The 27933-nt window shown below is 37.2% G+C and overlaps 1 protein-coding gene across 1 annotated transcript; it reads right to left on the bottom strand.

Moving 5' to 3' along the window:
* Positions 1 to 24: 24 nt before the first annotated feature.
* Positions 25 to 26995, bottom strand: XPOT (exportin for tRNA). The gene is made up of 24 exons (XM_054399952.1): positions 26936 to 26995; positions 25257 to 25339; positions 24672 to 24728; positions 23099 to 23168; positions 21687 to 21905; positions 20846 to 21030; positions 19694 to 19862; positions 17896 to 18132; positions 16944 to 16982; positions 13558 to 13620; positions 12486 to 12610; positions 11483 to 11627; positions 11208 to 11327; positions 10945 to 11039; positions 9607 to 9676; positions 8949 to 9187; positions 8206 to 8491; positions 6399 to 6588; positions 5034 to 5150; positions 4833 to 4948; positions 4297 to 4344; positions 2160 to 2231; positions 977 to 1033; positions 25 to 483 (listed from the first exon to the last, which is right to left on the bottom strand). The coding sequence occupies exons 1-24, from the start codon at positions 26993 to 26995 to the stop codon at positions 457 to 459; spliced, it is 2889 nt and encodes a 962-aa protein (XP_054255927.1). The 3' UTR covers positions 25 to 456.
* Positions 26996 to 27933: the final 938 nt, after the last annotated feature.

The following is a 27933-nucleotide window of genomic DNA, read 5'->3' as shown; positions in this document are numbered from 1 at the left end:
TACTATCTACAAGAATGACTTTGATTGTTTTATTTTCATGTCACCATACATGAACAAATGAATTTTATGAAAACATTTTACTCGGTATCAAAAATGTACACATTTTAATAGCCATTGCTATGGTCTGAAGGGATTTTTACATTTAATTTCAAAAATAAGTGTCCTTTCATTGCCATACTTGTTACAGCATATGCTTAAATCATCCTATACATAAAAGTATTATGTAGGTATACAGATAATTTTTCATGTTCTCACATATCTTCATGTTTGAGACAAAAGGTGAGGGGTTTGCATTTCTCTTTTTTGCAAAAGGCTAAAATATGTACTGATGTGAGCACAAAGCAACATTTCCTAAGAACAAAACCAGTTTGAATGGCACAAGAGTTAGCAGGTTTATAAATTAATAACCAGACTTCTGGATTACAGAAACAGGTGCATGAGATTCCAGTACTTTCCTCAGGGCTTCGCTCTCTGGAAGAATACCTATTAAAAATTATTAAAAAAACATTTTAAGACAAAGGAAATAGAAGAGATGTAATGGTTGAGGTGCTAGTTTGATAGAATTCATTTACTCGTTTAACATACTGGTTATTAACACACTAAGTTCAAGGATATGAATTGGGCTATTCAACTCCACTCACTCTCAAAAATGAAACATTTTGACACATTCTCTACAATTACAGCCTCTTTTTTTCTTTTTTTTTGCAATTTCAACTATTAAACATAAGCCACAAAAATATCACAGATGGAAAGGTGCTTAGGATAAGCAGAAACTCTACCGATTTAGGTTTGTTGTTTGCTTGCTCTTTTCAAATAACTGCTTTTACTGTGTGGAGATCCCCTATAGCTACAAAACATTCAGTAATTCAATATTTCAGTTTTACTTCAGGCCACTACCAAGACTGAATTGTAGGACAAAGTTCAAATGGAATAAAAAGCTACTTAAAGAAAACAACGTCTAAAATATTTTTTTTACCTTTAAGTAATTTTTAAAGACTTTAGCATCAGGCTGCTGAAGTGCTTGACAGAACTCCTGTAAGAGAGAATAAAGAAATGATAAGTAACTAAATGAAGCAACAAGACAAGCTGAGATATGTTAGGAACATATGGAATACTTTGTATGTAAAGCCATTGATACTAGTTTGTATTTTCCCTAACATTCAACCAAAGAAAAGAATGTTCTAGATAAGCTTGTAATAGGCTGTGACAGGGCCAAATACACTCCTTAGTGAAAAGAACTGTATTTTCAAATACAGGATATTAACATTAACTTTTAGCTGAGTAGAAGTAAACAGGACTATGTGCAAGGACTACAATCAAGGAGATTATAAACCTTCAACTTTTGCAGTAACTTGATGGCTTTGAAACGAATACTTGAGACAAACATAATTGACTCTAGACTGCAGCCAAACATGTCTGCCACTTGTAAAATTTATAATCCTGTATCAGAAAACATTGGGGCATGAGCAATAGTTAATACCTGATTATTACATATATTTAATGCCACTTTAAAGATCAACAGTTTAAGTCTTATAATGAGCATAACTCTCTCCTAATGCAGCAAACCTGACTACTATAGTATCCAAATTAGTTGGAATTAAAATTAAGCTGTCACTGTTCATCTAAATTTCTTCATTGCTATGCTTACCATGTGGCTGGTGATGCTTAATGTTGAGAGAATGGGCAGGTGTTTAATTTCTGAGAACTCTTTCATTACTCCAAAATAAATACACAATTCCACCCCTGTTAACATGGTTACATAATTTTTGACAGTAGAAGCAATACTATGGCTTAAATTTCTGTAGTGTTGAATACAGCCTTTATCATAACACTTTCTACACATTCAACATTCTTCATTTTAAGTTATTACTCCAAGTTTTCTGATACTTCTTCCTCTTAAGTTAAACTTCGAGTTGAAGCAGGAAAATGACTTAGTCATATGCACTGTCCTGCTTTTTTTTGTTTGGGTTTTTTTATTCCAAGGTACTCTTTTTGCAGCAATTTTACTCCTTCTGCTAAATTAATCCTATTCTGATATGCAGTATCAGAGTAAGTTTTACTGAGGGATGGTAGGAGGTTACCTTTGTCAGTATTCATCTGTGTTCCTATTTAACATTTATGATTAAGAGTTTTCCAAATGTTCTTCTAGGAATTCGTACCTGAATTATCTCAGGAGCTACTTGCAAAGAAGGCAAATACTCTTGCTGAAGATACTGAATGCACTCAGGACCCTAAACAAAAGCAGTACACAATTTGTTCAAGCATATTTTTGTACCAACGGTTAAGTCACAGCCCTATATCATATAGCACAGAAGAGTCTGAGAACAGGTGCTCTACAATTATTTTACAGAGAAGTTATGCATATCAAGTGCCAAATGAATCATAGAATGGTCTGTGACCTCCAATTGTCATCCAGTCCAACCCCCTCTGCAGTCAGCAGGGTCATCCTCAACTACATCAGGTTGTCCAGAGCCCTGTCGAACCTCACCTTGAATATCTTCAGGGATGGGGCCGCAACCACCTCCCTGAGCAACCTGTTCAAGTGTTTCACCACCCTCATATGGAACAGCCTGTTCCTAACGTCCAATCTAAATCTGCTCTTTTCTAGTTTGAAGCCATTGCCTCTCGTGCTATCACCACAAGCCTTTGTAAACAGTCTCTTCTCCATCCTTCTTGTAGGCCCTTTTCAGGTATTGAAAGGCTGGTATTATGTCTCCCCAGAGCCTCTTCTTCTCCAGACTGAACAACCCCAGCTCCCTCAGCCTCTTTGTAGCAGAAGTACTCCAACCCTCTGATCATTTCTGTGGCCCTCCTCTGGACCCGCTCCCTCTGGTCCATGTCTTTCCTATATTGAGGGCTCCACTCCTGTACAGTTGAGGTCTCACCAGAGCAGAGTAAAGTAGCAGAATCACTTCTCTGGATCTGCCAGTAACACATCTTTTGATGCAGCCCAGGATGTAATTGGCCTTCTGGGCTGCAAGCACAGACTGCTCATGTGATTTTCAACTATCAGCAAATAAAAGCTTTCTCAATCTTGATGTTAAAGGATGCTACTATAATTTGGTATCTTTTCTAACACAGCAAAAGAATGCATTGAAAATTGCACTGAAACAAGAATGACACTGCAGTCACAGTCAGTTTGTGATGTGTAAAAAAAAAAAAATCAGTCAAAAAAGAAGGCAGCCCTAATTTCACTAGTATAGATACAAAAGAAAGAAAGTGAATAAAAATTTGGCAATGAGTATCTGCCGACTGCTTTACCATACTACCCCCTTTGTGGGATTCAGCAGCCAAGTACCCCAAACAGTGCTAGTCTTCTTGTAACATTGAACATTTAATTTGTGGTGAACTGAACAGTAATGAGATGGAACTTTCAAACCTTTGAGAGAAGCAGTCAACGGGGTCTGTTTTGGTTAATGCATTAGTTTGTCTTCCTTATCTGCATTTATCAGCTGCTTCTCATCACAAGACAGATTACTGCACACTGGCAGCATACAAACACAACCCAATACCAGGGGAAATTAAATCAACTTTATTAATTCACACATAAGTTACTCTAGAACTAGAACATGGTATACAGTTCACATGTAGGGGCAAAAGATTTCAGATAGTTCTCCTACATTTGCATCAATGGTGTTAAAAGTACTTGTAACAGAAAGTTATTTACCAAAGCTTGATTTTATCTCTTCATTACCTTTATGGAAAAAAGGAACATATTCAGAAGCTCTCAACAATTAAAACACAATCTCTTCTAGTTTATAATGACTTACATTTTCTGTGTAGTTGCTAGCTTTTTTGTCACCAGCAAGTTAAATGGTGTTAACAGGAAACAGTAACACAGTTTCACATCCCATTAAAAATGGAAATTATAGATGCTACAATGTTTTATTCACTAGGCAATACAAAATTAATTTTTTCCTGTAGGTGCTTTTCAGTCTAGTCTTTGACACATCAAAAGATACCTTTAGGTTTCACAGAACTACTCGATAGCATATCTCTAATCACTCTTTTATGTCAGCTTAAGCACTCCACTGAAAAGTGAAAACATGCCAATTAATCAATTAAGCACAGTAACAATCAAGTGAGCAGATTTTTCTTTTTGATGAACAGTCAACACTTTGCAGTAATTTGTCAAGAGGTGGAACTACTAACTCCTGTATCCCTGCACAGCATTATAGTCCATCTATAATTTTTATATAAGGGTAGAGTAGCAATTCACCTTACTTAAGTAATTCTGATCGAAGTGCTAGAAAAACCCTGCAAGAGACATTCTGTGCAAAGTATTATGAAACTTACCCTTTTGAGATGAATTGTCTTTAATGTCACTGCACATTCTGATAATGCCTGCAACGTAATACATAATATTACTGTTGGGTTAGTCTATTGGTTAAGTACTGAAAGCCAAATAACCCAATGAGGCCCAAACCAAGGACTACTACACACCATTATTCTCTCATTTTCCCCTCACACAATGGTAACTGAATCTCAACCTCCAGTTTTTGTTCCACTCTAACCAGAAAACTTTTGCACAGTTGAACCCAAAATGAACTGTCTCCACTTTTACTCAACATTCGTTTAATAAGTAACAGAGGTTAATGTTGAAATACTGAGATCCGCAATTCTCTATCTTTTGAGTATGTGAGCCACAGACTACCACAGAGTACCACCACAGTCAATAATTAATCATTGAGGCATCTCAATAAAAAACCTTAAGGGATTTTGGTTTTGAGAGGATGATCTTTAATATTACATGGCCATTGTAGGTTTTTGATTTTGAATCTGCCCCACAAGAATGAAAGCAGAAAAGAATAAAAAGTGTCCATAATACACACCAGTACTGTCTGGGCATCTGCTAAGTCAAATGTTTGCTTCAAAGGTGCTAAGAAACACGCAGGAACAATGTGTTTGTAGACGAAGTCTGCAAAACCTACTGGTCCATCTTTACCTCCTGGGAAGAAAAATAACATTCCATGTTCCATTATTGCTTCATTGTTAGAAGCAGCTGCAAAGCAATTATGGAAAGACTGCCTTACCCCAAAGCTCCACCAACTTAGAAAGAATAATAAAACAAGTCTTCTGTGCAATAGGATCTGGGTAATCCACTGCTCCTTGAATGACAGTGAACAACACACGCTCCACATTCTCTGCACCTTAAAAACACAGTAAAATGAGCTTGTCATTTCAACTTGCAGCCTAAAATGTTTATGTATTCTTACATTGTTTTATATAAATACTGACCTGGAAGACATGCTTCAACTTCAAAAATGCTCTTTTTTGCACAAATCTCAAATATTTTTGGGAAGTTTCCCCTACGATGCAAGACAACTCTTGTTTAGGTTATAATTGTTGTGGTTTGGGTTGGTATTTTTGTTTGTTTGTTTTGGATTTTTTTTTTTTTTAATTAAGTTTGGAGATTTTAATAGCTCTTCTGGTCTTTAATACACACAAAGGTGAGGGTGGTACTTTGACCCATTTACAAATACAACATTTCTCTCTATCCAAACCTGGTAGAGTTCATTAAAACCCAGTGCCACAGAAGTAGTTCACTTATCTTCCACTACACAGAAAGTTATTATTGCATTTAAAATTTCTGTGCTTACCTCTGATTCCTTAAAAACCTTCTTGGCCCATCACAACCACCAAGTGCCTCTTTCAAGAAAGCCCTCACTACTTAACGCTACTGCTTTCCTTATCCAAAGGTATTGCCATCAGTTTAGGAAGGGGGAAGGAATTGAGCTCCACCTACCAGATGAGCCACTTTAAAGTTCCCTAGCCAGTTTGATGGAAAACAAATGGAGAGAATTACTTAAAAAGAATCAAGCAACTGGACACTGAACTGCTGTGAAAAGCACTAACTTGCATTTGGCTATTAAAGGTGAGGAAAACCTCATAACTCATATATAAGTCACATGATGATGTGTTTTGTAAGACACTGTAAAACACCTGTAAGAAGATCAGGTGATAGCAATTAAAAAATAACAAGTAGTACTGATGTCTTTCACCAAATGAACAACACAATAGTGACAGCTGTGAGTGATCTTGCCCAACAGTTTGAACACTGCTATATATTGTTCTATAGTTTATGATCTCTGAATTACCCAATCACAATGATGCAGGAGGTTGTATTAGACACCATTCTTGTCCCTACAGACACAGTGAGCACCCAGATGCTGAAAAGATCAATAGGAAAAATATGCCTGTTATAACTGGATTTCACAAACCCACATTCTTGTGCAACAGGGAAGTTGAATACTATATTTACATCAGTCCATTCTACCTTAACATAGTTAATAGTACTTAACAGGACTAAACAGTACTTGACAGGCTTGATGATTTTTGTAGACAAAACTAGATTAGAATAACCACAGTACTATCCTTTGAGAAAATTAACTGCTTACCTTGATTAGCTATGACTTCACTCATTCCACTGCCAGTTACTGTCTGCAGGAAAGCAAAGTAACTCCTCCGTAACATTTGTTTTTCTAAAGCAGCAGACTGGTCGTTTTCTTCTGCTGGAATGAGCAACACCTCAAAGATAGCACGAAGCAGTGGCATAAACATCTGTTGCAGAAAAGGAGAAACCTGTGTCTGTGGAGATTAGAAAAGGGCATCAAACACAAACTAAGAAACTGAACATTTCAAATATAAAACCTAGGGGCTTGTTACAATTCTCAGCTTTGGTTCACCTTTGAAGTTAGCATTTTCATGTACCAACTGCTCCGAACAAAGTGAATCACATCAGTCACCGTGAGCACTACTGCATCTTAACTTCTATGCTACCTATTTCAAGTGTTTTGCACAAGAATATCTAGTCTTATCGAGTGTCATTCTGAGCAGGAACAGAAGCTTTTCACTTCAGACAGATGCTATTTTCAATTCCCTGAAACATCAAGAGAGGCTATTGTAACGCCATTGTAATTATAGAAAATGCATCCCCAAGACATTAAAAGTGGCAGCAGGCCACCTCTTTTACCACTTGTCTTTAAAGACTGCTTTAAGAGTTTTACCTTTAGCCTTCTCTTCACTGTACTTGAAAGTACTGAGACTAAGGAAGCTAGGATCTTTATTTTCACATATTGTAACACAAATGATACAGTATCACACAGAGTGAAACATTACACTTGAACAAGGTCTGTGTCCAGTCTTGCTACTGTTACTTCCATTTTTACCTTCCTCACCCTATGCAGACTATTTCAAACTATCTCCTGGTATCTCGAATTGCTTTCAGCATAACTTGTGAAAAGGACTAGAATAATGAGTCTAACTCCCTAATCTCTGAAATAGCTATTTTTTTCAAAATTCTTTTTCTCTGCTTCGCAGATAGGATGCTCTAGAGGTCCACAGCCTAAATTCACACAGGTATGTCTCTGTTTTACTGCTCTCAAAATGCACTTCACTCACTCCTGGTACTTTTAAATTTTGCATTTTGTTGAAAGACTTATTTAACCCTATTTAAAGCATATCTTAACCTTCTCAGATACAGCAATGAATTCCCCATTCCATTCAAAACAGTGTGATATTCTTGTATCAACTCTAGGACATGAACCAAAATTAACAGATTAGTAGCTTCATCTATTTCATTGACTTTGCATTTCAACTGTTTGAAACCAGAAAAAATCTCCAAGGCTGCATTTCAAGAACCTTTGCTAGATAATCAGTTGACAGTCCTACTCCTTCATACATATCTCATACCTCTATTTCCAAAACTCTAAGTTTTTCAGCCTATTTTGAATAGCAATGCATGAAACCTCTGCATCAAGATCTTGTAAACTGATATTGTTCCCTATCCTCACATCTGGTATTTCTGTATTTGTATCTTTAGGAAATCTCCTTATAAAAAATGAGAAAATTCACTTCAAAGCTTCCACAGTTTGTAATACTAGCATAACACTTTGAAGGAGGGGAATTAATTTTATTAATGACATACAAAAAAATAACTTAGTGCTGCAAGTAGTATTTTATTTTAAAATACTAAACCCACAAATTTAGAAATATAAAATTCTGAGACCAATCAAATCCTCATTTAATCATTGCGTGTCCAGCAACAGAACTGCAGTTGAAAACTATGTTTCAAGTAGCAGCCTTAGAAATACACTTACTTATTAATTGTGAGATAGGGTTCTAGCACACAGCTATTCTTCTGGAACCAGAAATAAGGAGATACCAGCAACAGTTTGACCCTGAAAAGCTTATGCAGTATCATACCTTAAACTTAGCTGTTATTTGGTTTATGAGAGGAATGAATTCTTGAAGATCTTTCGCTTCACAATCTTTAAGCATGTGTTCAGAGGCAGAAGGAATGAACGGAAGAACTTCTTCTTCTAGGCAAATAATCATGCGGTGAAGGAAAGTGCGGACACCACTTCTCAGAACTTCCTTTTGTAACGGACAACTGAGAGCTGGCAAAAATGTTTGTAAGCAGTCCAGATAAACCTCTGAGCAGCCACATTGTTTTACAGTTTGCTTATTGCTGAAGGCCTTGCTGGTTCGGCTGTAAAGACAAGACACCAAGTTTTATATAAGCTCATGCTCAATACTGTGAGGCAGCAATAACACTGAGAACACTTCAAACCCCATGCACTAACCTAGAACATTACATTTCATGAAACCAGAGCCAAGCACTTCATGTCATGAACAGAATTATTTGATAGACAGTGGCACTTTTTCAAGAATTAAATCTAACAATTCACAAACAACATATGATTAGAATAGCCACATACAGAATATAGAGGAAGGGAATAGATGCTGGTTCCTCATAAACTTGCTCCATACCCTCTGTATCTATACCCACAGCAACCTTTTCTAAGGGAACCTAACTAATTTGCTGGGCTACCGTAAGAAAATCTACAACCAATTATCATTTTCTAGGTCAGCCCCTCCTCCCAATAAATTCTTTATATTTCCCTTTTACTCAAACCAGAAACAGAGAGTCATTGTGCTGTACCTACCTAGCAAACCCAACGGCATGATTGAGGCAGTCAGCCAGTGCCATCTGTCTGTCCTCATCTTGTGCCATCATCAGTTTTTCTAACAATACTTTGAACTTCTCCATCAGTGGAGTCAACAAATTCCTCATCAGAACCTGTTTTCTTTCTGCAGAGTATTCACTGTTAACTATTAATACTCCAGCTGTTTCATAAATGAAAAGTTGATCATCACTGCTTAACAGAGCCTGGTAACCATTCTCCTAAAATTGAAGATAAGAGGCATAATTCACTAAATGTCCTTTATCAAGTTGTTTTCTCAAGGTTTAAAGATACTACTTCTTTGTTTAATTACATCTAAGTAATCTCTATAGTATCTTTAGAATAATTTTATTCTCTTCCTACTTAAGCAGAATTATCAAGTAGAGGTAAAAACAGAGTTGAAGGAACAACTATTTTTATAAAAACCTCAAAGACAGCCTTCTGCATACACACCCATCTCTAGCCTGTACTCTCAGAAGCCTACATAAGCAAGATTATTAAAATTAGGTGCAAATGTAAGCATGCCAAGTGATCTCACACCAAAAAAGCAGGAGTTCAAATGTTTGTGTACTAAGCTTAAAATAAGTAATCAGTCACACTGATGAGTAAGGGCAAGCAAAATCCTGCTGTAAATACTCACAGGAGGAGAAAGTTCCAGCAGGTCTTGTATTCTATTCAGAACATCTTCAATAAAGGGATTCATCTGCTTACTGAAGTAAAACACAAGTACATAACATCATTTGGGAGCATGTGCACTTTTACAGGTTTACCACTGTTTTATTTAATCTGCAAAGCTAGACAGTAAACTACCTTCTCAATATAGAATTCCCCTTTAAATATCAAAGCACTGTAGAAAAACATGGCTTATGGTGCTTGTGGTAGGCCGGACAGACATAGCATAGTGGGAAATATTAATTACTTGCCTTCATATTTTAAAACATGCACAAATAACCTTACTCAGCTGAATTAAATATTTTCACTAACAGTTGAAAAACAGGGTCTTTCTGAAATATGAACCATCGTGGAACTTCTTCTGCCTCTACATTAAATACATGTCTATGAAATAGGTCCAAGAGGACAGGGCTTTAATACACTGAGTAAACTTTAAAATATTTAATGTTGTAAATATTCAGAATTCGTTCAGGGGCAGAGAAGAGTTACTCTGGATAGTCTCCAGATCCATTCACTCAACTCTGCTCACTGAAGAAAAGCAGGATGACCATTTACATTGTTAAGTGTCAACATCTAATCAAAATAAACTAAGCATATATATTGTGGGTGAGGCTGCATCTGGAATACTGTGTCCAGTTCTGGGACCCTCACTTCAAGAAGGACCTCAGGGAACTGCTTGAAAGAGTCCAGCACAGAGCCACAAAAATGATGAAGGGAGTGGAACATCTTCCTTATGAGGAGAAACTGAGGGAGTTGGGGCTCTTTAGCTTGGAGAAGAGATTAAGGTGTGACCTCATTCATGTTTATAAAGAACAACAGTGCCAAGACGATGCAGTCAGGCTCTTCTGGGTGATGCCCAATGACAAGACAAGGGGCAATGCGTGGACGATGAGGCATAGGAAGCTCCATAGAAACATGAGGAAAAATGTTTTCACTGTGAGGGTGCTGGAACACTGGAACAGGCTGCCCAGGGGGTTGTGGAGTCTCCCTCTCTGGAGATATTCAAAACCCACCTGAATGTGTTCCTGTGTGATCTGCTCTAGGTGACCCTGGCAGGGGGATTGGGCTGGATGATCTTTAGAAGTCCCTTCCAGCCCCTAACATTCTGTGATTCCATGATTCCAGTTCTTTTTCCTGTGCATTTTTTTCACTGATACCTTAGTGTTGCACAACAGGAAATCCTGTTCTAGAGCGCTCTTATTACTTCATTGCAGTCCACTTGAAGCCCAGCCTGTTTCAGTGACAACTGTACAGAAGGGCTATGGTAAATTCAGTGCCATTTGGATACATTAACAGCTTTACTCACTTAAGAGACTTGACAAATCTGGAAAAGAGGTAAGCTGTTCGACTTCGTACTTTGGGACTTGTATGGCGAAGACCACGGTGATCTAAAAACGCCATCTGCAATCAAGAAAGTAACTCAGTCTTAGAATCCCTAAACAAAAAAGGGGAAAGCTAATCATCCAACAATTTAAGAAATCCAGCTGCTTTAGTGACCTTCAGAAAGTAAGAAAATTTCTTAAGTCTAAAGAACTTATACAGTCAAAAATGTAAATGAGGTGAACTTACTAGAACAGTTGGAATGTGCTGAGGTTCAACAGCAAAGAATTTTTCATATCTAACCACTGTTTCAAAGAATTCCAGGGTCACTGATGTATGTTGATAGGCACTAACACCAGAAGTCACCAGCTACAAGTAAAAGCATTAACAAGTTAGTACTTTAGCCATTTATAAACACCAAGCTACAACGTAAGTGACAAGCTGGTAGTAATTAAGATGAGCCATTTGAACTGGAATGCTCTAGTCTTGGCATTGTTAAACAGCCCCACAACACCCATGCTCACCGTTCTCATCATGTCTTGTAAAGCTGTAGCTTTTGTAACATCACCAGAGAAGTGAGCACCATGAGACACAGGTAGAGCCTCAGCCAACATATACAGCAGCCTTATCGCTACTTCTACTTCCATAAATCGTGTAGTCTGCCAATTCCTAGAGAAAGGATACAGAAATCGTGTTAGTGTGCAGTAGCTTATGAAATAACCACAGTTCTACCATCTCAGTATTTTCTTTTGAGCCTTATTCAGATGCACAGAATAAAAAGAGCAAATTTAAGCTACGAAAAACACTCCAAGACCTCGACAGTATTTCAGGTTGCTTCCGGAAGACTTTGTCCACAAACACAGCACCTCTTCCTCAGGGTGCTATCAATTTTCTTTTACCAGTTTCAGCTTAAAAGCTACAGATTTCCTTGCATGCAAAACCATCTGTGACATGTGGACAAGCCATTACGCTTTGCTTAGAAAGAGGGCTCACTGAAGAGCAAGGTAGAAGGAATCCACCAACAATACTGATTCCTATTTGTTTTCATTCAACTGTTGATCTAGTCAGGCAACTAGTAATAATGTTTCTTGATTTACATGCATAGTTTCCAGGATCGTTTCTACTCTTTTTGTAAAAAGTACTTTACCTTTGCTTCTTTTCTCTATCCAGTCTTGGTCACTCTGATAGCAGTAATACATAAACTTATTTGCCACATCTCATAACCATTTCATTGAGGTGTAACGTTAACACCTACCCAAATGGCTGTTGCTGTATAGGTAAACACCCCCTTTCCCCCCCTCCAAAAAAACCCCTGCCATTAAGGTTACTAAAAGAAAACTTTTTCTTTCTAAGCAGCTGAGCAAAAGATGCTGTCATATTTATTGTGACCTTGTAACAAGCTCATTCTAGCAAACGTTTTTGCCTTGCTACATGACAGTTACATTCATTACACACTTGTGACAGTTACAAAAGGCAAACAAGCTAAGGACATCACATAAACATGTTAAAAAAAGAAAATCAACTTACTGAAGTGTAGTGTTAAAAACTCTGCGAACAGATGCCAGGAGGAGCTCTGGTGAGACCTGAGCAAGTCTGTCCAGCAACAGTTTCAACTGTTTTCTATACTCCACAAACATGGCTTCATCTTCACCCTACGAAACATTCAGGTCAGCAAGGCCCACATTTTCATGTTCAAATTCATTCACAACCATTTTAGGCAATTACACCTAATCCAAAAACATGTACATACAGGAAAAGTACATCATGCTCAGAGAATTCAATAAAGCTCACCTTATGCTCTTGCAACATAACAGCAAGGTTCCTTTTTTGGCTGGCTGTAATATATTAGATCTACTGCATTCAGTCCAGGATTATATTAAAAGGCTTTCCAAACTGAAAACTAGCCAAAGCACAAGGAAGAAAATGCCCTTGGCAAAGCCTTATTGACCCAATTCTTGAAAATTGACTCACTCCTCAGAGATGTTCTTTCTCAGCATCTAGCTTAGTTTTAAAATTAAACTGGTGAAACATATATGATGGAGTGCATACAGTATAAGTTAACCTTTTAAAGAACATAGCTTTCCAAACAGCCTAAAGCAAAAGTAAGTCTAAAAGTCAGTCATTTTGCTGGCTGACATATGTAACCATGGGAGGAAAGCGAAATCAAAGACCTTCAGTCTCTTTTACCTTGTTTTTTGCAGAGGTTTGAACATCTGAAGTAGGTCAAGTTCACCTTTTAAATGGTTTCATTGTACAATGTTTCTCAAACCTTTTTGTAAGACAGAAGTGATGTGCAGAAACACAAACCCACAGTGAAAAGCCAGCTAACAGCACAGCTGCATTTACCTACTTCTGCACAAATGAAGCCAGAAATATTCTCCTAACTGAACTGGCTTAGCTATCCTTCACTATGCTGCTTTTTCCTATGCTGATATGCCTACAGGTTAAAAGAGATGTCCACATAAGAAAAAATCTCAGCCTACAGACCCTTGTTTCTTACATTCGAATATGTAGTCTATGGCAAGTCAGGATTTTAAAAGTGAGCAAGTTTTACCACATGTAATTTAAGTTGCATTTGTCTGTTTGTGTAACACAATACCTCATTTTCAAAATTATATTCTTCATCGTATGTCAACTTCTTCATAACAGCCAACATGATTGCCTAAGACAAAAACAGAACTGTAAGTGGAGAAGCAGACAAGCGATAAGAAGTAACAGTTAAAATCCTACAGTAGAAGAAATGTTAAAGCAAAAGCTGTTTACAAATATTTTAAATCAAATTCAAATTATTTTCAGAGGTTTAGCAGAAGTAGCAGTCCAAATTAAAACAAATGGATTACAGCCAAAGAATACACAGATGCCATTCCAGATACACAGCACAGATGACTTGGAGATCTCAGTTTCTGACAGTATTATCGGGCTTTGTTTCCGGCTTGTAATCTGTGCTGTTCGGTTCACATTAAACAATTAACGTGTCTGAACTAGGCAGAGGAAGCTTAACAAATTGTCCAAGATGCTATTTTAAAGGGGCAGATCAGCTTAGCCCTAACATCAGTTTCTCTAATGGCTCAGCATCCTCAAAAGTTTGGGATTTTTTTGGGACAGGTTAACAAACTGAATTGGTTCAGCAAATAATCCAAGAGTAAAGAGCTAGGAGCAGCAAACAACAAACCCCAAACCTTCCCTTTTCAGCAGCAGCAAATTGTAAGATCAGTTAAAGAAGTGCTGTGCAATTTTACCTTAGCAGGGACTGTTGGGAAGGCCTACTGAAGTCTCAAACTCTAAATGTATCACTTTGATCTTACCAAGTATTTATCACTTCAGGTTACTAGAACTCTGATTTACTGTCTAAAATATATGGAGTACTCAATTCCATTCAAGCTTCCAAGGTTGGATAGAAAATGGACTGGCATAGATAGTTAGCTAAAACAAGTATTTAAAAATCTATTATGTTTTAATTTTCACTTTAAAGATTATTCTGGGAAACCAACAAAAACGTGTATTAAATCTAAATATTCCAAATGGACAAAGAGCTATTCTGAGTAATTAAAACTGAATCAGAGGCAGACCATTTTATACCTAGGACAACAATAAAGTGTTAGAATTTAACAACATATCTGCACACCTGTTGCAAGGAAAGAATTCACTGAATATTGAGGAAGACTCAGTAGAATCACAACAGGTCTTTGATCAGTATTACAGAGTACCTCATCCCTATTATCTACTACCAAGTAAAAAACGAAACTTGTGCCTTTTTTTGTATTACTATATTGGTTAAATTCAGCAGCCTTTTGCTTTTATTGTAACTATAGCAAATGAAAAAGCTGATCATATCAGCAAGGATTAGATTAGCATTCTGAGATTTTCTTCCAGGACTGGAGGTTCTCAACACAGGTAGTCGTAAAATTCAGACAAATAATAAAAAATGGAACAAAGAAAATTTGAAAAACAGCCCTTCTGCCAAATGAATCATGATTACATGTTTTCCATTTTAAGTGCAAAACCTAAGGTCTTTAATGCCAAAACGGACCAATGAATTAAACTAAGGTGAAGCTCTTGGTGATCTTGCAGAAATAGGCACTTGCAGTATTTTGAGGAAGAATATGGTCAAATAGTAATCATAGAATGGTTTGGGTTGGAAGGTCACCTAGTCCAACCCCTCTGCAGTAAAGCAGGGACATCCTCAACCAGATTAGGCTGCCCAGAGCTCTGTCACCCCTCACTTTGAATATCTTCAGGGATGGGGCCTCAACAACCTCTCTGGGCAACCTGTTCCGGTGCTCAGCCACCTTCATCGTAAAGAGCTTTTTCCAAACATTCAATCAAAATCTACTCTTCTCTTATTTCAAACCACTGTCCCTTGTCCTATCACTGAAGGCCTTCATAAATATTCTCTTCTCCAGCCCATAAGAACTGCAACTGTGATTCTGCTGATAAGAAAACACTTCAGGCCTCAAAAGCACAATAAACAAGATTCCATTATCTCCTGTTCAAATAACAAACAAGTTGAAAGTAAAGACTTCCTAGGTACAAATCTTTAAAGGAATGCTGCTAAACACAATTTAAAGTTTAAGACAGTCTAAATCTTACTGTTCTCTATTTCCAAATACTTTTTGAGTCGACTGAAATAAGATTGTCATGCTCGTTTCACAGTTTAATGCAAATCCTCAAGGAGTGCTCAGTAAATTAAGAAATAATTGTAAAGCAAAGTTCCTCAGTATGAAAGTAAGTTTAACAAAGCAAGAGATATCGGGACAGTAACAGTCAAATTTGAAGTGTCTTGTGCACTGCAGTAATAGTTTGGTTTCATACAGTTACAAGAACAAAAGAGACACAGTAAGAAAAAAATAATTCAATGATGTTATAAAAATTCTCATGTTACCTCATCTAATTTAAACAGATACTAGACAAAACTAGATCAGGATAATCTAGACCAGTTATTCAAATTCAATTTGTCAGGTCAGAAGAGGTATAGAATGTAGTTTTCTTTGTAAAGGAAAAGGCATCACAGCTGTCAGCTGTACAAACTTACAAAATGCCTTCACCAATCTAACCAGTTCAGCATCTAAATTAGTGTATCTACATTCATGCAGAAGGGTCACAAGGAAAAGAAATTTTAAAAGGACTATGCTGAAAAACACAATAAGTTTCCTACTTCCAAAACTAGAACTAAAACGTACTTTATTAAACTTACTACATAAAATGCAAGCTTATGTATAAAAGCAAGCATATAAACTTAATATACATGTTAATGTAATACTTAACTGCTCACTATAAATACAACAGTTCTGTGAATTGCAGCTTTTTTGTGAGTTTAACTTATGATACTATTAAAGGATGACTTTTATGACAACCCATACTTCTTCCAATCCAGTGGAAGCAGGGTTTTATTAAAAATACAGAACTTCAGGAAAAAAACTCTCAGAAAGAATCACAGTATTGTCAAGGTCGGAAGGAACCTCAGGGATCATTTAGTTCCAACCTCGCTGCCATGGGCAGGGACACCTTCCACTACATCAGGTTGCTCGGAGCCAGCCTGGCCTTAAACTTTTCAGGGATGGGGCTTCCACCACCTCCCTGGGCAGCCTCTTCCAGTGTCTCACCAACCTTAGGGTAAAGTTCTTCACCCTTATAGCAAAGTCCTCTTCTATCTTGATTTAAGAATGTTCTGTCAACAGAACAGACTATAGAAGAGCTTACCAATGTATACTTATGGGTTGTTTGGAAAGACTAACTACATTAGCTTTCATCTTCATACACAATTCAATACAGGTTTATTATTTAAAGAAACAGTTGTAGTTAGAAGATGGAACATACTGTCCTTACTTTTAAGTCTTCCCTTTTAATTGTCACATGTACATTTTAAGACCTATAAATAAAACATGATTTGTTTCATCAAAGTGAAAGATTCTGACCAAATACATTCTTGGAAAAAACCAACCAACCAACCAAAAAACAACACTGTAATAAAAAGAAAATACTTACTTCTACATTAGCTTTTTGTTGGTCTGAAAGCGCAGAAAGCTGTAAAAATAAATTTCAAGTGTTATTTCTTTTGTATGGTAACTTTTATTACTGATAGGAAAAGAGGATCGCTTTGTTAAAAGTCACATGATTTGCAAGTCTTCTTTCCACTAAACGCAAGATTGAACCCTCTGCCTTTGGATTTCTAAACAGCACCACAGAAATTGCATGTCCACAGCAAGATGTTGAATGCTAATTAATCAAAGCATCTATTTTGCAAATCAGCTTGTACATCGTATGAGATTCATGCATTCCTATAAAAATCAAACTAAATCATGTATGTGGTAGGTTAAGGGAAATCAAGAATTAATTGGTATAATCACAAAAGAAAGTCCTCCAGAGGCTAGAGTCCATGGGGGACTGGCAGCTTGTCACAGGATATTGTAATCTCTTACTGTATTCTGTTTTCCTGTGTATCTCTATTTAAGGGAGCGTACAGCCAGATCTCTCTCTCCTCTATCCATCCTGGGATGCATGCACTGTTATCTTATGGTCTGTGGGGGAGAGGCTTTCTCTTGGCCTTGGCTGGCAGTGAATTTCCAGCTATGCCACTGAGCCTGTTGAAGCCTGCAGTAGGCCTGGCTCTAGTGGGGGCACAGTTTGGCTGCTCTTGGGCCTGCTGAGGCTGAGTGGGGTGAAGGTTTTTGGAAGGCTCTGGAAGGTTTTGGCCTGGTCAGCCCAGGTGAAGAACTGAGCCTAACTTGTGAATGCATTCCTGTTACCTGAATGCCTTTTGTATGTATTTGTAAATAGAATTTCCATTTAAACTTCCAATCCAGTGTGGAGCATTTTTAATTTACTCCTTGGGAAGGGGTAAAGTGTCTTTTCTATCCTTTTGCCCTGGGCAGCTCTTGGGTCAAAACTAGGACAATATGTCAAAAAGTGATGTTAAACTGAAGCCAGACATATTTACTTGTTTCAGGATGTGAAGGTAGTCGTAACAAAACCCAATGATATTAGATGAGATGTCATCATCTTCATGGATTAGCAGTTGTAACATCAGGGCCACTTTTGCTTCAATAGCTTGCAGAGTATCTTGAGCACTCTTCATATCACCACTTTTTATCAGTTTAGTCCAACTAGCTATCAATGCTTGCCCCATCCCATTGACCAATTTAGAAAATCTGGCAAGAAAATCCACATCCTCTTCCTGCAAGAAAAGATATATGATTAAAAAAAGAGCAGAACTCATGTTTAGATGGCATGATCTTACAGACTGTACTATATCTACTGTGAAAGCTGGTGAGGAACTCTTTAGGGTGTCAGGTAATTACAGGACTGGGGGGAATGGAACAAAACTAGAAAAGGGTAGATTCAGATTGGATGTTAGGAAGAAATTCTTCCCCATGAGGGTGGTGACAGACTGGAACAGGTTGCCCTTCCAGGATGGAAGCCTCATCCCTGGAGGTTTTTAAGGCCAGGCTGGATGTGGCTCTGAGCAACCTGATGCCCACTGCAGGGGGGCTGGAACTAGATGATCCTTGAGGTCGCTTCCAACCCTAACAATTCTATGATTCTATGATTTTTCTCCCAGATGGGAATTATAATTGCCTGGTTCATTTTCCCTGGGAAAGGGAGAGAGAAAAATTAGAGTCATGCCAGATTTGGCTGTTCTCCATTACACAACAGTAGCTTGCTTCATCTCTTCAGAGGTTTCTCTTTTTACATCAAGAAGTAGGTTCAAAACAAAAGCAGCTGCAGCACATACCTACCATAAATTTTAGGCTGTATTAGAGGAAAATCTTTTTTATGAGAAAACTTTTAAGAATTAACAGCTGTAGTTCAATTCAGAAATACTGAAGATGATTAACTTTCAGTACTGCCTGTAACAGTCAGTTAGTATTAAATATTCATGGCTTGCATTTGCAGAAATACATTGATCAGAATACAGGTGCTGTACAAAAGCAGAGGAATAACAAGTCTTCCTCAGAAATACAGAGGTAAGATTTTTAGAGGAATGCCTTCTGAACTGATGGATGCAAAACATTTTTGCATTTTAGTACAAATATGAATTTGACTGAGGCTTCTGAATGGAGAGATGACTGCCTTGCGATCTATGGGCTTGCAGCTTCATAAGGACTGATTCCTCTTTCTACATGACAGGTATCAAACAGCTGTTCCTTAAATAGTGCAGCTTGTGTGCTTGGTTAGTAAGTATATTTTTCTGGCTTGTAGATAAGAATCAAGCCTCACATCTGACAGTGCAGATATGCAGAACAGCATACATACCTTTAAAGAAAGCTCTTTTTCCTACTTAATTATTCACAGCTGATCTAACATCTCACCCTAAAATCTCTATCTTGGCTACAATACCTATTACAGAATTATCAGAAGGTTCGAGACACAGAAGCAGCATTAGCAATAAAAACAGATTTCAGGAGAGGAACAAAAAAAACTCATGCCAAGGACAAACGAAATGCAGTGTAGTATACTTTAAATGAATACAAAATACTAATAGCAAGCTATTAATTTAAGTATGAAAAGAATTAAGTGTTTAGTTTTGATGCAAAAGCACAACCAACTCTCCCTAATCTGTGCACTTAGTTTTATGGTTTTCTGCTAATTTGCTTGTTTACAACTGTTGGAAATCTCTGACATTTCTACTGTAAAAAAAAAAAAAAAAAAAAAAAATCAATATACAAACCTGAGCAATACTGAAAAAAAAAAATATACAAACATCATCAATACTGAAAAAAAATCAACATACAAACCTGATCAATACTGAAAAGGCCAGCAGACTGCAATACTTGACATAAAGATTCAACCAATTTCGTTTTATCATTTGGGTCCATTCCCTTATTTACAATTTCAAACAAACAATCACAGGCTTCTTCCCGGAGAACTTCGACAGACATGTGACCTAGCAGCATATTTATAAACCTTCAAATAAAAATGCCAAAAAATTATTTTTATGTGTACACAGTAGCATTATACAGAAGCTTTATATAATTTCTGGTACGTACGACACTGTTAAAGTCTATTGCACTGACTAAACCCAGCATTTTATACATTTTAAGGAGAACCCAGCAAACTGTATAGTGTCTATTTTGGTCGTTACATAAGCTTGGATTTGCCAAGTCAATCACTGTGTTAAAAACCCCCAAACTCTAAAGCTCCATGGAGAAAGACACTGCAGTCCTGGTGGACAGCAAGTTCTCCATGGAATAGCAATGTCTCCTTGTGGCCAAGAGAGTCGATGGTATCATGGGGTACATCAAGTGAAGTGTGTCTAGCAGGTCTAAGGAGGTTCTTCTCCCCCTCTACTCTGCCCTGGTGAGACCATATGTGGAATACTGTGTCCAGTTTTGGGCTCCCCAGTTCAAGAGAGAGAGTGATCTGCTGGAGAGAGTCCAACAGAGAACCACAAGGATGATTAGGGGACTTGAGCATCTCCCCTGTGAAGAGAGACTGAGAGATCTGAGGCTGGTTAGTCTGGAGACTAGAAGACAGAGGGGGTCTGATCAATGTCTATCAATATCTGAGGGGTGGGTGTCAAGTGGAGGGGGCCAGGCTCTTTTTCGGTGGTGTGCAGTAATAAGACAAGGAACAATGGATAAAAACTTGAACATAGAAGGTTTCACTTCAACATGAGAAGAAACTTCTTGACAGTGCTCCACCACCCTCACAGAGGTTGTGGAGTCTCCATCTCTGGAGACTTTCAAAACCCACCTGGATGCATTCCTGTGCAGAGTACCCTAGGTGATCCTGCTTTGGCAGGGGGGTTGGACTCGATCTCTGAAGGTCCCTTCCAATCTCTAATGTTCTATGATTCTATATATAATTATAGCTCTTTTTTCACAGAAATACAATCCACATGCCATCAAGGTTATTTCTGCAAACACATTCCAACAAAAATTCTTTACCTTTCATTAGCTATCAGGCTCAAATCTATCCAGGATACATAAGCTCCGACTACTTCAAGGCACTGGCACGTCAACTCTGAGTTATTATATTGGTAGTTTTGTAAGATTTGGTACCATGACTCCACCAAACTTGGAATGCACTGTTCCCTCATAGTATCTTTTAATAAGGTGTTTCTACGAGCCTCCTATCCATATAGAAAAAGGATAAATCAGTCTTCTCACAGATTAGAATCTCATCAAATTAGCAGCACTTCTGTATCTACTACCAGACATCCCTTGTCCCAGTAAGATAAATAACTCACGTCAGAAACCCAAGTGAGCACAATTGGTTCTTGCAGGAAATAAACCCAAAATACTCTATTTTTAACTCTTTTTTTATTACCACAACGTCCAAACACTGAAGAAAGGCAGACGAAGTTAAAAGTCCTCTAGATAGATTATTAAATAGATTTTTGATGTTAGGACTCCTTAAAATAGGGAACTAGAAGAAATTAACATTTTAAAATGAGTCAGTCTAACATTAAATTGGCTAAATCAGTCTTTTAGTTTTTGTTTGCTAGCTCTTCAAGCAAAAAATAGATTAATTGAAAAGCATGAAATCACGAAAAGCATTAAACAACATATGGCTTTTGGATCTAAACTACCTAATAGATTAGCTGAAAAGTATGAAATCATCAAAAGCATTAAACAACATAAGGTAGTTTAGATCCAAAAGCCGTATGTCTCAAAAGGAGAGCTGCCATAGGAAGAAAAAACAACATCTCTGCAAGTCGTCTGCTCTAATTAAAGAGAACTTTTTGTAAAGTGGAATAAAATGTTTTAATGCAAAATAATAACTTGCCTCTGATGTGTGAACAACATCCCGGTCTACCAGCTCAGCATCAACAGCCATCAGGATTCTGAGGTACATATCCACACCTCGTGGATTAAGATCAACAACTGATAGAATATCAAAAAAGAACTTGGGCCATTTTGTGAGATATTCAGTAACAAAAAGTAATGCAAAGACTTGTGCAGCTTTGTTGCGAATAAAAGTCTTCTCAGGCTGGGGGTTCAGCATCTGGTAGAAACAAGATATTTGTATATTCTTAGTGAATTGGAGAAAAAAATCATATATGCTTGTTGATCTCAATATGGCAATTAATGTACTACCTCTCTTCCTGGCTTTATCTTTCCATGGATTTCAAAGGAAATTTGGCTAAACTGTAATAGAACAGAGAAAACATCCTCTCTGGGTGATACAGCCCTAAGCCTTTCACTCAGCACTAGGACATCAAGTACACTATTCAAAAATCTAAAAGCTAATTTGTCAGTTTGGTAAAAGGAATAAACAAGAACTTCCAGAAAACAAATTACATTCCTCTTGCAGTTAGCTTCTGTTTACGGTTAGATAATAGCTTTAAGAACAGTACAGGAAGATTCTAAATCTAAGAGCATGCGGGAATTGGAAAAAAAAAAAAAGAATAAAAACTTGTCACTATCAATCCTCTCTCTCTGTCCTTCCCCTTCTCTATAAAGTCCTTCTAAATGGAAAAGCTTGCTGCAAAGAAAAATCAAAAGCAATTGAATCCACTTCACAATTATCTGTTCCTTCTCAAGTTGTACTATACTACATTTCCTACTGTGTTCTACACACGAAGCAACTAAATTCATTTCCAGTGCAGAAGTGGAAAGATAACAAGGTAACAGCAAGTATAGGCACAGACTTGTATCATCAGTATGGTTGATGGTTATGCTGATTGCCAACTCTTGGCCTGACCCACACACTCAGCTACAGTAACTAAATTCCACCAGGCAGAGTAGCGTCTACTTTGCCACTCGGTATTAACAGAGCAGTGATGCTGTTCATTTGTAGACACCTCCTAGTATCCCAGGCAGACAGGCGTTTGGCCAGAAGGATATTAAAAACAGAATTGCTGCTGCTTCTTCAAACACTCAGGAACATCAGGAACCTGTACTGTATCTTTCTAAAGGGAAATTTTTAATACTCTTTACTTTGCCCATGACTGATTATGCCACAATCATTATCTGATGTAAGACTTTCATATTTAGTAATAAATTCAAGCACAGACTTCCTTACAACAGCTGATTTAAAGAATTTCTAATAAAGATTAGCAAATTAAAAGCTTTCCACTGTCTATCTTCAGGAAGCCATCTTTAGGTAACAGATGAATCATTTAGCCCACAACCAATGCCTTATGTTAGCCTACTAACGACCTGCTATGTAAGACTGCTGTGTAGAGACATACTCACCTGTGCTTGCAGCCATGTTATGAGTGTTTCCCTAATAAGCTGCTGCTGGACTTCAGTAAGTTCAGAGTACCTGAAACAAAACAATGAGATCAAAATACAGCTGCTTCATGACAAATGCAATACTCAATAAGGCAAAACCTCTTTTAATATTTCACATAATACTGCACATTAATGTAAATGAAAGGTTCAGAAAACAGGAATTTATGCAGCTATCGGCGAATTAATATTTGATTCAAAGACAAAAATAAGGAAAAACACTTTGCTCATAATGGATTCCATTTTGAGGCACGACTGCATCCTATATTTGAGTAGGAGCTTGACATTTTTACAGGAAGGCTGCTCTATCAGGGACAGGACTTATGACCCTGATAAAAACACACAGTTGACCATCAGCCATGGTAAGAAGGATGAGACATCTGTGTAAGCTAAAAGTTATTTATTACATCTTAAAGACTGTAAATAGTGAGCACAAGGAAGTCCTTCACTGATTTGACCTGCAGTATATTTATTATCAGACATATGCCAAAACTAAAAAGCAAACAAGTAGTTCTGCTTTACATCACACAGTCCTGAAAAAATTTGACTTCGTGCCCAGCTCACCTCAAATGCTACCCACACATGCTCCTTCCCAGGACTAGGTAAGCTGAGAACACTCTCCTTCCAATAGAGCTGGCTACTGCTTTGGAATGGTCCTTAACAGGAATAACTGAAGGTGACTGCAGTGTTCCTCTCACAAGTGACTATTCATTAAGGAGAAGAAAAAAGCAACCCCACTGAAAATGCTCAAAAAATAAACATGAAAACAAAACAAAATATCACCTGCAGGAAGCAGGTGACAGAAGTGGAACAAGCAGAGGAAGATGGATAATGAGGTAAAATTAGGTAAACAAAAATCACAGAAAGTCAAGCCTTTCATTTTTGCTCTGATATATAAATGTGAAAATCAGATGCAAAATACATCTTAGGCCTGACCCACATGTACAGTGTATTGCAACCAGTAGAAACCCCTGTTCAAGCGTGAATCAAAGGAGCCTGAGGTGTGGAAAAAATTAATGCAGTATAATTGCATAGAACTGTGTGTTATTTCAAAGTACTTTTTTTCTTTCCTAAAATTATGGTTCTATGAAAATACCACTCAGTGAAAAGCCTACTTTCTCCTAACATCTCTGCCATGGTTATTGAATGAATAGGCCTTTGTTTGAAGTCCAGGACTCTGTACAGAGCAAGACTGCTGCTTGTAACACTCTTTTCTGCAAGAATCAGTGAGAATACAGAGCAAGGCTTGAATCTTCACAATAGAACAGCTATGTTTTTAGCAATCCTTAGTAATCAGGCCTGTGTTGGGCTACACACAGGTGCTAAACTAGCCAAATAAAGCATTCTGCTCAAAACCCAACTAGTCCGTTTCCAGAAAAGAAGTGGAAAAATACCAGAAAGTTCACTGAACTGGATTAAAAGCTACTTCATCAACCACACCAAGATAACAGATACCATTTTAAGCTTCCTTGCAAGCAGAATAAAAAGGAAAAAAATAAATGGATGTATGTGGCTGGTGAAAAGAAAGATTACTCACTTGAACTTAATTTGATGTTCCAGGACTTGAAAGCAAAAGAATTTGATGTGATCATCACTAGAAAAGAAAATTCTGTTACTGGTAGGAATATGGTACATTTCTCTGGGAAAAAAAAATAATCCTCAAATACTACAACCAGGTCTCCTGTTTGCTAACTCAATAATTACTGTGAATCAGAAAAATAAAAAAGGTTCCTGCTACTACTTTAAAGCAAGAATGACAAATACCTGAGCAGTTCATGTGGTAAAAATGAGCAACTGCTAAACCAGTATTTATGCTTGATACTATTATCACACTATTTTTTCTATAGCAAACAACTTGTTAGCTTTAAATACCAAACATAAAAATCTACAATACCTATTGTATCCCTGGATTTCATAAAGCAATGGTGTTTAGGATACTCAATTTACACTGTTCTTCCTTGAAAGGCATTACACAGAAGACACTGATCAACCATGATAGTAATAGCAGTATGAAGATCGTATTAACTTTCAGCAGTTCACTTTTGCTTACTAAGCTGTAGAGTTAAAACCAGACCCAAACTTATTACTAATGCAAATAAGCAGTGATTCTTATCTACATTACCTGTACATACTCTGAGCTAACGCTTCTGCGCAGACTTGCCAAGCATCCTGAGATATCTTCAGCTGCTCAAAGTAGGCTAATGCCTGCAAACATACAAATCACTCAGCAAGGTATCTCCTTCATAGATTCACATTTAGACAGCTCTCCTTCAAAAAACAGATAGTATTTGGATGCACCCGATTATTTACATGGCTCCTTAATTGTGGCAAGAGTGTTTCATTAATGCTAATACCATAGGTACTCATTTCCACTTTATATCCAATACAAAGATTTTTGTTATTTATACAAAGCAGCCACAGAATCAGAAATGTTCAAGTTAGAAGGGGCCTCTAAAGACATGGGCAACTAGAACTTTTTGCTCAGGATCCTTGCTTTTAGAAGGAAGTTCATATCCAAGTTAAAATTTATTCCACTACTTTGACAAAGAAAGTGAAAATAACTCACTATTTTTCTTGCACCACTTGGGCTATATTCAACAACTCAAGCTCAAGAAACATTCAAACATTGATGAACTGATCAGTGTTGGGTGATCAATCTATTACAGAGACTGGAAAAAAGTAACTCAATTATCTGAAATTTGGTAGAAGTTATCAGAATGTCGAACACTTTTAGAAAACAGTTAACTTCATCTAATTGCTTTAAGATTTAGTGTGGCCTGTTATATAAAGTAATTTGAAACAGAGGTTAGATTAGCAACATTATTTCAATCCAATTCCAACATGTACTTCAAGGGGTTTTTTTGGCTTTTTTTTTGGTATCAGCACATAATCGTTTCATTTCACCAAAGTAACTTCCCAAAATAATTATACAGTGATTTGAAATGAGGTATTAAAATAAGAATTCACTCCCTGTACACGGGACTGGTAATTTTCTTATACTGAGTATTTTTAGTGAAAAAATAGTTTTGGTATCTCCTTTAAATGTTACAACTTAAATGAGTAGTGAAAAGGCAAGTCACCTAGCATTACAAGCTATTTCAAAATTAGGCAAGCTGCATAGTTAAAAGGTCAATATATCTTTTGCTTCCAAATTTACAGGGATATTCTATTAACAGAACACTGCAAATCAGCTATATCCATTGTTTCAAAAAAATCCCAAATACTCAGAACCAACAGGCTTAATAGGCTGCATCAAACTACATTTTTAACTTTCTTAAACACTGCAGGATTTATGATATGAACACAAAATCAAGGTACTGACATCCCCTTTCTGAAGGATTTTACTGAAGGTTATATTGTAGACAGCTGAATCAGGATCATCTCCCTTCTACAAAGTAGGTAACTGTGAAGTATCACAATTACTTTAACCTAAGCCCCCCATATCTAAGAATTAAAAGGGCAATTGCAAGAAACTGTTTTTCAGTGGCTGCTTTTTATTCTGTGGAAATTCAGGTATGGAGATGAGCAACAGGCACAAGGAACTGAAAAGACTGACAAAGTCAGAGCCCAGAAAAATAAGTTCTGTGCAACTTAAGTGTAATTTCACAGAGTTGGTGACACATGACCTTCACCTTATGTGCTTGTGTTATGATTTTGCATTTGCCACTACAAACCCTAAGTACTTGTTCCAAAACCCCAAAATTTTAACCCCCCCCAACCCTCCACCCAAGAAACTATGAGACTTTAGTACTGAAACAGCACACCCCAGTTATTAGAGATAAAAGCAAAATAATTACATACTCGTTGTCTGAAGTCCGCATCAGCATTTGGGTTCAGCCCTAAAAGGGCTTGTTCATCCATCTCTACTGCTATACTCTTTGTTTCCTACTCCTAACTGGTCTGCTCACTTCTTCTAGTAGGGAAACTATGATCATCTGCAAATAGAGAAACTTTATTTGCCCAGCAGAACAATAAAAATTAAAAGCAGGACAGCAGTAACCACAGAGGTTTGCCCAAAAATCTCAAAACACATAGTAAGTACTCCAACAGAACATGCATACTTCCAACACAGACAGCAGAATACTAAGTCCTCTTATCAACTTTTAGTAGTACTAAACTTCCTATTGAATAAGGAAAATTTGAAGTGTCCCTCTATTTCATTTGTATCATCTAATTAACAGAGAAATGAAATGGCATGATGTGTACTGTTCAACTGAAAGGCCTGAACTCAAATTTCAAGCATGCAGACATTTCAGCAAGATATGGCATAGGCATAAGCATAAACATAAATGATAGATCACTGTATATATTTTCAACCACAAACTTCACAACTGAAAATAAAATTTCTACTCCTCTCTAACATCCTTAAGATGCTTCATAAACCCATTTATGAAATGTTTCCCCTAGGGGAGCATAGCCATTAGGAGGTCTTTCGTCTAAACGAAGCACACAAGCATCTTAGAAATTAACCACAAAATACATCATACTGAGTTGTTAACAAAGTTTTCTCTCACTAATGGATGTTGCTTTACTAGCAGTGACTTTTATTCAGAAGATTTAGTGTAAAAATCGAGAAGCATGCAACAGAAATGTTCTGCTATGCTCTAGTAAAACAGAGAGAATTAAAAAAAAAAAAGTCTGTCAAATACTAGAATGCTGTTAAACAGCAAGAGGTGACAAAATCCCATCTGTCCTCCAAAGTCCCAGCCCACCCATGGTAATATAGTTAATTAGGCCTGAAATAGGGCCTTGTTATGCAAGTATGTGGGAGGTAAGGGAAAGGAAGATAGGCAAGACTG

The sequence above is a fragment of the Indicator indicator genome, chromosome 3, assembly GCF_027791375.1.
Source record: "Indicator indicator isolate 239-I01 chromosome 3, UM_Iind_1.1, whole genome shotgun sequence".
In the NCBI taxonomy this organism is placed as follows: Eukaryota; Metazoa; Chordata; class Aves; order Piciformes; family Indicatoridae; genus Indicator; species Indicator indicator.
This window is presented reverse-complemented; position numbering and strand designations above follow the sequence as displayed.

Bases quoted from the DNA above. Each gene is read 5' to 3' on its own strand.
- XPOT (XM_054399952.1), bottom strand. From the start codon at position 26,995: ATGGATGAACAAGCCCTTTTAGGGCTGAACCCAAATGCTGATGCGGAC. The intron at 9,677-10,944 runs GTGAGTAAAGCT...GTTTTACTTCAG, and splicing joins AGATTTGTCAAGTCTCTTAA to TAAGCAGATGAATCCCTTTA. The intron at 4,345-4,832 runs GTGTGTATTATG...ATTACGTTGCAG, and splicing joins CAGATGCCCAGACAGTACTG to GCATTATCAGAATGTGCAGT.